The 10,440-nt window shown below is 42.8% G+C and overlaps 1 protein-coding gene across 1 annotated transcript; it reads right to left on the reverse strand.

The window, feature by feature from the left end:
- Positions 1-2,099: 2,099 nt before the first annotated feature.
- On the reverse strand, positions 2,100-10,069 carry LOC124689245. Its single transcript, XM_047222801.1, has 13 exons — positions 9,719-10,069; positions 9,525-9,622; positions 9,344-9,430; positions 9,116-9,269; positions 8,725-9,030; positions 7,260-7,399; positions 6,981-7,172; positions 6,811-6,901; positions 6,587-6,728; positions 4,730-4,840; positions 4,559-4,652; positions 3,079-3,158; positions 2,100-2,497 (listed from the first exon to the last, which is right to left on the reverse strand). Exons 1-12 carry the CDS (start codon positions 10,067-10,069, stop codon positions 3,122-3,124), a joined length of 1,803 nt encoding a protein of 600 aa, XP_047078757.1. The 3' UTR covers positions 2,100-2,497; positions 3,079-3,121.
- Between the last annotated feature and the right edge of the window lie 371 nt (positions 10,070-10,440).

Below are 10,440 nucleotides of genomic sequence, written 5' to 3' on the forward strand. Positions count from 1 at the left end.
AAGGGGAGCTCCGATAACATCGGTGTGGTTGTCATTGATCTGAAAGTGAGGGGATAGGCAGATGATATTAGATCATCTCCTTTGGAGCTTGGATTTTACAGCAGTCTTTCACAAACAGAACTCAGATTATCCCTTTCGATCTTTGTTGGACGATTGGTTGGTTATATTATGCTAAAAGAGTCTGAGAACCAAATTTAGTAGTAAGTAGAGTGGACGTCCATGGCCACGAGAGTAAATTACAAGGAACTACCACATTTGAGGTGAAGTCGACGGATCAGTACCTTTTTTGTTAATTTTTTCATGTCAGTACCATTTTTGAGGCAGCCAGCAACAAATAGCGCAATAGTTAACTGATAGCGTTTCAGCGGTTGGGCTCCACTGTCAGCGATGACGTGGCCAAACAGCCGTCTTGAAGCCGTACGTCTACAAGGAGCAAAGTAATAATAAACCTAGGATAAATCAAGAAAATAAATAGGGAGGGGTCTCCAACTCTTCAAACGCTATCACTTATCAGGAACAGAGCGCACTCCAGCTCGCCTCTCCCGATCTTGTGCTCCCTGATCTCCATGTAGGCGTAGGAAAAGAGTGGCCGTGCTGCAGCTTGAGGTGGCACCGGTTGCTGGTGGGGTGCGGCTGCCAAACCCTGGATCCGCATGTGGCGCCGCTGCCGCTGAAGAAAAGGTCGACGCTCCACGCCGCGGCGAGTTCCATGGGGTCGTCTCCACGCAAGGAACTCTGGCTCGTCTCCCCTGGCCATCACGCGCACGGCGGCGGCAAGGCACGCCGTGGAGCCCATGGAGTAGCATCTCCTCCCGTCCAGGCTGCTGCTGCGCGTGTCTGTTCTCTGTTGGGGCTGCTGCAGCCTCTCTTCTCACTTTCTCTCTCGCTCAAACGAAGAAGAAAGAAAGCACGAAGGTTTTTTCCGGCGACGAACGCCGCGACGGGCGCACAAACGTCCTGGTTGTTTCTCTATTTCAGCTAGCTCATACCACAACACTCTTTCGACAATCAGTGCAGGCTTTTTATACCTAACCTAGGCATAGGCACGCCGCACGCACTGACGCACACGATCTCCACCCTGCTCGTGCATGCACGCATGTACGTAAGCTGCTCAGGTCGCTTTGCCGCTCGATCCGCATGGTTCAGGCGCCGCGCGCACGACGCGGCTGCCTCCCAACGAGCACGACGCGCACGAGCACCCGCTACTCTCGCCAACAACCTATCCTACGCGGCGGACTCGAATACGAGCGCTGACTCGCACACCGCTAAGGGCGACGGATGAACTCGTCGCGGTTTATTTGCTAACAGTGTCGCCCTCTCGCTCGCCACAATGCCGTCATTGACGAGCCCGGCCGGCCGGGACGTGTTCTTAAACTTGACGAGGCGCCTCCGATCCTCGTCGAGCGCACGCGAAACATCGGGTCCTCCTCCCGCTTCTAGTCCCCGTCGATCACGCGGATGGTACTGACATGAAAAAATTATCAAAAATGATACCGATTTGTCGACTTCCCCCCAATTATGGTAGATCCTTGTAATTTACTCTGGCCACGAGCCCACGAGGACGTTGTGAGCAGCGAGGTTTGGCCGGCGGCTGTCAGTAAGGCATCCAGAGCAATCTGGATTGTACTCGCCAGTCACCACCTTGCTCACATGTTGGGCGAGACGATGGAAGAAAGACAGGATTTAAGCTGGAGAAGGGAGATGAGGTAAGAAGCATACGGGCGCCAGGCGCGGCAGTGCCTAACTGCCTACAACCATCATCCAACAGCAACTCAGCAAGCGTTTTAATAACAAAACAATTCAAAGGCCTACTTTTAACTGTGCGATGGCAAGCGGCAACACTAATAATGTGGCTCGTGGCTTGTTTGCGATTGCTAAATTGTGTTGCTGACCTTAATTTCTGAGCTACCATAGAAAAATGACCAAAAACACATAAGAAGTTGATAAACCAAACGGGAAAATAGACATCAACTAAAAAAATCACCACAATCCAACGCAATATAAAAAAAACTTACTGGCATCAAACCACAAAAGGAGCATGCAAACTTCATGTATGCTTTTCCATATGATGCATCCTGCTTCTCTAGTTGGCAAAAAAGTTGACTAAAACTCCAAAGTTTGAAACTGGAAGACAAGGGTAACTTGTTGCTACAGAACGATTAAGTATACAACATGGAAACCCGACTGTACCACATCCAACTATAATTTCAAAGTTACTTTCAGTACAAAGCTGCCCTTCCATGGCTTTTCCTTAATTACAGTTAAGGGAACAGCAGCAGAAGGTGTTACAAACTACACCACAAAGACTTCCTGCGTTGCTGTCTGCACACAACATGGTAAGCTCCAGATCCAGATGCTTTAGTTGAATCTTCAATTTCTGTTAGTTGTAATGTAAAATTGTATAACTTTCCTATAGCAAAACTGTTTTCTGTTTTTTATGGCCTCCACCGTTTACAGTACAGATGCTCTCAGGTCTCGGCTAGCATAGTCCATCCACCTGCCAAAACAGAACATCAATAAATACAGAACACTGGCCTAACAGAGCAGACTTACAAACTAATAATTTGGTATTGCGACAGCTCGTATAAATAGCATTGTTTGGTAACATAGAAGCAATACTAGCAAAGGTAATAGTATAATATTACGGAGGCAGGGGTTCAAACAAACAGTTGAGGATTTAGTGTCGTGCAAATTTCAGCATTCAGGTCTGTGGTTCAATTACATTGAAGGTTTAACTGTAAGTAAACAACCCTAAGGGCCCGTTTGGAATGGATGTAATTTTTGTGTGTCCACCAATATTTAGTTCACTCTTGAACTAAATATCTGGGAGCACACAAACTTTACACTCAATCCAAACGGGGCCTAAGGCAGTTTGGTACAGACACTGGAGGTTTGTGCTTTCTTCAAACGGCAACTGGTGATGGTGGTAATATGACTTCACACCTCACTTAGATGCACCCCATTAGTGTGTTTGTGCACTTGTGCATTAAATAACATATTTCACTTTCATTTGAACGGAAATGAGATGCACCCCTGAATTCACAAAAAGAAGGCACACCGAAAGGTTAAATTGAATACCTTCGACCAGCTGAAACACCCAGAGATTGAGATCATTAGATCATTATACCCCAGTACGTTTTCTGAACCGACGCCGGGACCTGTATTAACCAGTTGCAACACGATACCACATTAGACAAAAGTTTATGCAACAAGATCTGTTTTCCTATTATATAAATAAAGGTTGAGGAAAACAAGGCTAAGTTACTAAGCTGCTATAATTTCTCAGATTAACAATAAAAAAAGTCAGCCCAATATGAAGTATGGAATTTCTTAACCCAATGGAAATCAGAGAAGATCGACACATTTGGTTTCTATGTAGTGAAAAGAAGCCTGAATTCGTCATCAGCCAGAAGACATGGAGTTTCCATCCGGTTTGAAGTGCTAGAAATTGCTTGAATACTGCTTAAGTGTTACAAGAAACAGTTCTTTTGTGATGATAATCATAATATGGCTGAGTTCTACAATAGGTTATACAAAGAAGCTTATATTTTGAGATCAAATGCATCAGAATCAAGCCTTAGGCTCTTGATTTTTGAAAGAAAACAGAGCATAACAAATCACTATGTATCTAAACAAAGCCTTTACCAATTCATGAAATCATAGCATGAACAATCTACTTACGAACTCTAGACGTGTATTACTTCCATCTATGCTTACTTGGAGGAATCCTTTCAGAGTACTTCACCAACCATTTTACCCATTGATTTTCTTTATCTTATTTACCCACCTGGGGATGGTGGAACACCCCTAACCCTGGTGATCTAACCCACATCCTTGAACAGCAGGTAATGGAAGCGTGGATTGCAATGGCATGAGACTGTGGTTGTGCAGAAATGACATGCAGAAAGGAGAACTACTAAGGCGAATACCCAAGAATGAAAGCTAGTTTATTTGCATCTGTTGCAGGAATAAGTTGTCACAATAGCGGAATAGGGGCCGTGCTTAAGTCATATCTTCTTGTTGATATTCAAATGGGAAGCATGTTTTTTAAAAGTATTTATAGCAATATGATGTACGGCATATTCATTAACGTCATGCAAAGGGAAACTAGCGGGTGAGGGACCACTATAGGATTACCTAAACGGAAACTAGAGACCTATTAAATGTCCTCCTTGGGGTATATAAAATTTCCCATTCCTGTCCCCTAATTAGGGAATTTCCCACAGGAAGCGGGAATGGGGACACTATTGCTATCCATAGATTTAGACTGGAGTTGATACTTGGGTTTGATGCATATTATATACTACATTGATTTTAGGAAAATCTCCTAATGGCCCATCATAAGATAGAACTATGTGTTACATTTTCAAGATCATTCTTCATAGGATTATGATTCAGTTACATCAATGTCACGTTGCCCAATCATGAGAACACAATACCAGAATTGAGATTTCAATTTATTTGACCATAACCAACGGATCTACTGGATTAAATATCAAGGAGTGACTATTGAAAGAAAACCCTTGAATAAATCAATTTGGTATCATAAACACCTTACCTTTTAGCCATGTGATCTACAATTACTTTCTCTTCATCCTCAGTGAACATGAACCATTTGTCTTTGTTCCCCATCATGTTTTCACTATCGAGCTCTGAGACAAATGTGATATCAATAGTTAATAGTTTTAAAATGCAAGTGACTAAATATTTATGATAATGTCAAACAAACCTTGACGCATTATTGTTGCATTATCACAATACCCATCCAGCTTCCAATATGCTACCCCTTTATCTACCATGACAGGTTTGGTCCGCTGAACACCTCCCACCTCCTCTAATGCTGCCACAATCGAGAAAAAGAGAAGATAAATAAGAATAGCTAGGTGGAACTATGTATCTTTTCTTGAAGCACAAGAAATCACCCAATTTGAGTTGAATCAAAGGAGACTAAAACCTGGGTAGTGGGTCCATTCACGCATCCACCAACAAACTAGGCCCAGTTACTATATAATAACCGCAGTGTTGCAGATGGTAACTTCACTCTTTACTATAAAGGTGCTATGATTTATTTTACTAACCAAGGGGATCAACAGAAATAAAAAAGCTCAAGTAAAAGTTAATTATTGAACTTCGTAAACAGTAGAACCGCATTAATAGTCATCAAGCATGCTTTCTTTTAGGATCAAACTCTTCTCTATGTACAACTAAACGCTGTCAAGGTAAGATTAAGTAAGTTTCAGAATAAAGATACTGTTTCAAAATAAAGATACAACATGCTTGCCCCATTTCAAATTAGTATTGCATATAAAGAGAGATACTCCCTTGGTCCCAAAATGTAAGGCGCCCACATATTTTGAGGTTAACTTTGACCATCAGTTAGACAAATTATGTGGAATATGTGACACCAAAACTATTCCACTGAATTTGCATTTGAAAGAATTTTCCAATGGACGCCCTATATTTTGGGATGAAAGGGAGTAGACTTCTTCCCTTCAAAAATTAATATGGATTTTTTACATCATATCAATAAGAAAGGACCGCACATTCAGCGCATGTTTTCCAGAAGTAAGAAGATCGGTCCTGCTCATCCAGGATTAGGTTAGGACCTGAGGTAGAGCTGGTGGGGTAGGCCTGACTGTGATCCTACCGAGAGAGTGATTCTATTGTATGGCACGGGTGAGACGGTTCTCTTGTAATCGTGATGTGCCAAAACTCTTTTCTTTCAGTAGATGATACTCAAAGCTTTGGCGCAAAAAAAGAAAGGAACAAAAACTTCATATCTTTTTAATCAGCATTCAAACATGTTGCTTCCTTGAAAATCTTCTGATGAATGTATCGCAATTCTAGCAAACTGTACCCATAGTTATTAAAGTTCTGACTGAACAATTTGGCGAGTTTCTCTGTTCACCAGGGTGGACTCCAGATTCACTAAAAAACGAGAAAATAATGCTGTTTCATAGTATAGAAGGAAAACAAAGAATACAATATTACTTTTCCCACACATTGCCCAGTTGTCAGGAAGCTTCTCTGGTACTATCCTATAAAACAGAGAATGGGGTTCGGTAATGGACACTTCATAACAAAAGAGTAAATATGGTAGGCCATACAGCAAATTGATATAGAACATTACAGCCTCATAGCAAGAGAAAATAGGGGGAAATGAGAGAAGCTCACGAAATGGCTCGACCAGTGCATGCGCTAACTAAAATGAGTGGAAATTTAAAAGTATACTTCTTTATTTGAGTTATTGTGAGTCATGGTCACATTTTCTGTATTTGGTTGGCACCCAAGGTATAGAAAAGGCGCTTTATACAGTTAATGTAGCATCCATGAAAACAAACAAACATATTCAAATAATGTTGTACTGCTTTATATTTCATTAATAATATACTTAGTATATTATGTTATCCGCATCGTTATACTAATATCAAGTTTCTCTGTTATTTGAATACGCATATACCAACAACATAAATGAACCGACAATATTTTATGAATACAAATTAGGGTTCAAGATTGAAAAGGTGTTGAAAGCTAAACCAAATGTGATGCACAAACATGTAAATATATCAAGTTATACTGTTCATACCATTTGTAGCTGCTCTTTTGACTTCATTTGCCTCCTTTACTTCAGAAATGAGATTATTAGTCTCCATGATGGTAGTAGTTTCTCCTTCCATGAAAAGCGCATCTTTAGCCATGTCACTCTGTCTTCCTTTTAGCTCCCTTTCCTATGAAACGAGAGAGAATTGTTGACAGTTGTAAAATTAAACGAGACTAGACAAAAAGGAAAAGCTTTGCCAATCTTAATACCTTCTCATTTGCAGCACGGATTTTTTCCTTGGCAACACTCTTTCTCTCAGATGCCTTTTCGTTTTTTTTGTCAATCCAGTTTCTCAACTTTCTGAACAAGTTTACAAGACAATTAAATATAAAGGTTGCGTATGGGAGTGATCTGTTCCAATATGGATAGCAGTACTTACGCGCAAGAAAGAGTCTCATCACACAAAAAATTCAGCACATGTAGCTTATAAGAAGGGCTCAAAATCTTATATCCTGATACTCCCTGATTCAAACAGTCAAGAGGCAACTCCTTTGAGATAAAGGTTGACCCACTAATATATTTGCCAATATCAATTATCCATTGATCTCCATCTCTTGAATACTTCGGAGGCCTAACAAGAAAAAAAGCTCATTTAGTCATCCACACTAGCTACATGTGAACAAACCTATGAAATAATATTGATGTCAAACGTATTTACTTCTCCCCTCTGTCTTGTTTGATAATAGAAAACAGCTTTATGTGAAGCTCAGCAATAAGTGAGGCCACCACTCGAAGTTCGCGGCCTCCGGAGATTTCTTGAAGAATTTTTTCTGGTTCCCCCTTCCTTAGATGGAAAAACTGCATAAATTCATGTGTTACGTTATGCCATGTACATTAGATAATAACATGTTAAACGATGGGAACAATAACTTATGAGAGATTTACTTTAAAAAAAGTTCTCTTCAAAGAAACATAATCTATTTGACATATATAATGAAATGTTAACTTGATCCCCAGGCATGGAAACATAACTACCTGAGGTTCAAACCAGGTAACAGTCCATAACCTTTGCATCAAAGAAAACCTTGGGTTGTTTTGGAGGGTTGCATTGCATGCGCGAATTCGTTGCCAACATGGCAACAAGCCAAATAGTGATTAGTGAACTATGTATCCAATACCACAACGCCACACTGGGAGTGTATTTGAATGGTTATGTGAAGGTTAAGAGGCCGCCTACCTGGTTTTAAACCTTAGGGGGTTATGGCATATGATATTAGAAGTTTGGTCCTTGGTAAAGATACCATGAAATGATTTAAGCAAGAAAATATTACTTTGTGTGGTTACTGATCCTATCAGGACAATGATGTTTATATTTTGAAACCTAAGTAATCGAGGCATTGCACAAAATGCAGTACGTATATTAAATACACATTTTCTTGTTTCCTGCGTAAAGAATATCTTTCATGTGTAACTTGTAATGCAAAAAAGTATAACTTTATACTTAAATATTTTCAAAATGTTGATTTGTTATTGCATCCTACTTGTTAGAAATATTTTCTTGAACCTTCAAAAGATATTTCTATCACTTGAGAACTATTTTAGTTAAATATTGGTAAAACAAAACTGTCATGGTGCTTGAAGTGCAAGCTACGTAACCAAGAAATCAATGGCTGAAAGATTTTACCCCACTTTTACACATGCATGTCAGCAAAACTAGAAGTAACATATGATAACATGCAACTTTCCGGCTAACAGATAAGATGGATTGATTATGCTATGCATCAAGTTAGACGTAGGTGACGATTTCTAAATGAACGATGATAGGGTTAGCTTGTTCCACAGAACAGAAACTCAATTAGTATTTGCCATATCAAAACAGATCATAATTGAGATGATATAATATACTTAAAAGCATGGACACAAATCGAAATATCGGACTAGTTTTCCTTCACCTATTGATTTCTTGGTACCATGCAAGATATTTTACTCTTAGGATGGGTGAGCGCATTTATAGATTTCACATATTTATCTCCTATATTTTGTGCCATGACATGCCATGTTGCTGGTCAAGTTGCTAGACATATAAACGCAAATCTAATCTTTTACTATCTAGTAGATGCTAGCAAGATATTATTATAAGGAAAGTCAGAAATAAAACTGAATTATTCATTTTCCATAACTACCTCAGCAAATGAGCGGCAAAACTCATAAAACTGAAGTGCAGGCCCGACATCTTCCTCCTCCAGGTCTGCACCCGCAACGTTAGTGACAGGAGTGCCCCTGGGTAACACAATTTCCTCCTCAACAGCGCAAAGGCTCTCAGTTCCCTGCAGGGACTTGTCATCAGCAGGACGGTTATCTACTGTGCATTTAACCTTCTTCTTCTTCTTGGTAGGAACAGAAGAAACTGCATTCTGATCATCCCCTTCAGCCAGTAATCCATTGGTACCAGTAGCATCATCTGTCGCAACATCCCTGTTTCGCTTCTTCTGCTTGTTCATAACAGTGGATCAGGGAAGCTGATGAACAATAATGAATAGTTGCTGGCTGTCACTATGACTAGAGAACTAGTACCTTTGAGGTGCGATTAGCCGTCAGCGGGGTTACCAGCTTCTGCGCAGCAGCCACCTCGTCGTCCCCTTTGTTTAGCAAGTCATGGACGGAAGAGCACCCTACCGCCTTGGCGGCATGGGACAGTATCCCCGTCGGTGTCTTCCCGCTCATTTTCCTACCAATCAAAACCATAGTATGAAATCTCCATGAAGATTACTGCAATTACTGCAGCAGCTTCGCAAGTCTTACCTGCAATTACTGCAGTTGCACTCCCCCCTGCACTTGGGGCAGGCCCAGGAATCGTCCAGCTCCACCGCATCTTCACTCTCCCCATACCTACAGAAAGAAATGGACCATCAAGAAACAAGAACCGGACAGCTTCAAACAAGCCCTGAAACCAAGACAGATCATGGAGCGGAAACTAGTGTACCTGTTAATCAAGCATTTCCGGCAGTACCTGAGCTTGCACAGCCCATATTTTTTCTCGACCTTGCAAGCTGCCCCGAAGTGAGTTTTCCCCTGGCGGCACTGCGAGAAGCATCGGAGGGTTAGAATGAAATCAAAGCGACAAGGAGCCGTCGGTTGGGAAAGGGGGTGGGAGACGGGAGACGGTAGCTCGCTCACCTGGTGGCAGGTCTTCCGATCTGGCTTGGGCTCGTGGATCTCCGTCGCCGCGGCGCCGGGGTCGGCGCCGTCGCTCTCCGTGGCGACGCTCTCGACGCCTCTGGCGCCGTCGCCCTCCAGGGCATCCCCCGTCTGGCCGGGGACGCCGTTGCTCGTCGGAGCGGCGCACTCTTCGCCGCCGCCGGCGCCGTCGCTCTCCGTGGCGACGCTCTCGACGCCTCTGGCGCCGTCGCCCTCCAGGGCATCCCCCGTCTGGCCGGAGACGCCGTTCCTCGTCGGAGCGGCGCTCTCTTCGGCGCCGCCGGCGCCGCCGCCGCTCGCCTCCAGGGAGGACGGGGCCGGAATTTCCATCGGAGAATTGCACAAAACCGGTGGACGGAAGGGGGAGAAGCCTAGAATTTCACTCACAAGTCTCTGGCTGCGGCCGCGCCTCCACGCAAAAGAGAGTAACGGGCGATGAGCCGATGAGGTGGGTTGCCCTAACTTTTTTGAAACCAATCTGGCGTCCCCCAAAACCTCTTTTTAAAGTCAACTTCACCTACACGAGTGACATCAGCAGTGACGTTGTCAGTCACAGTGACGTCAGCACTGATGTCACCATGTGTGACCAATTCTTTCTGAGTGACGTCAGCGAACGGCCCATGGGCCATGAAACGTGGATCGTTTGGTAGTCTGGGTGGCCTTTTCTGCACCGGAGAGAACCCAGGCCCCAGTGTTTGGTT

Source organism: Lolium rigidum, chromosome 2, assembly GCF_022539505.1.
Source record: "Lolium rigidum isolate FL_2022 chromosome 2, APGP_CSIRO_Lrig_0.1, whole genome shotgun sequence".
Classification (NCBI taxonomy): domain Eukaryota; kingdom Viridiplantae; phylum Streptophyta; class Magnoliopsida; order Poales; family Poaceae; genus Lolium; species Lolium rigidum.

Excerpts from the sequence above, each read along its gene's own strand:
- LOC124689245 (XM_047222801.1), bottom strand. The coding sequence starts at position 10,069 with ATGGAAATTCCGGCCCCGTCCTCCCTGGAGGCGAGCGGCGGCGGCGCC. Across the intron at positions 9,031-9,115 it reads CGGCTAATCGCACCTCAAAG|AAGAAGCGAAACAGGGATGT; the intron begins GTACTAGTTCTC and ends ATGAACAAGCAG. Across the intron at positions 4,653-4,729 it reads TGCAACAATAATGCGTCAAG|AGCTCGATAGTGAAAACATG; the intron begins GTTTGTTTGACA and ends CATTTGTCTCAG.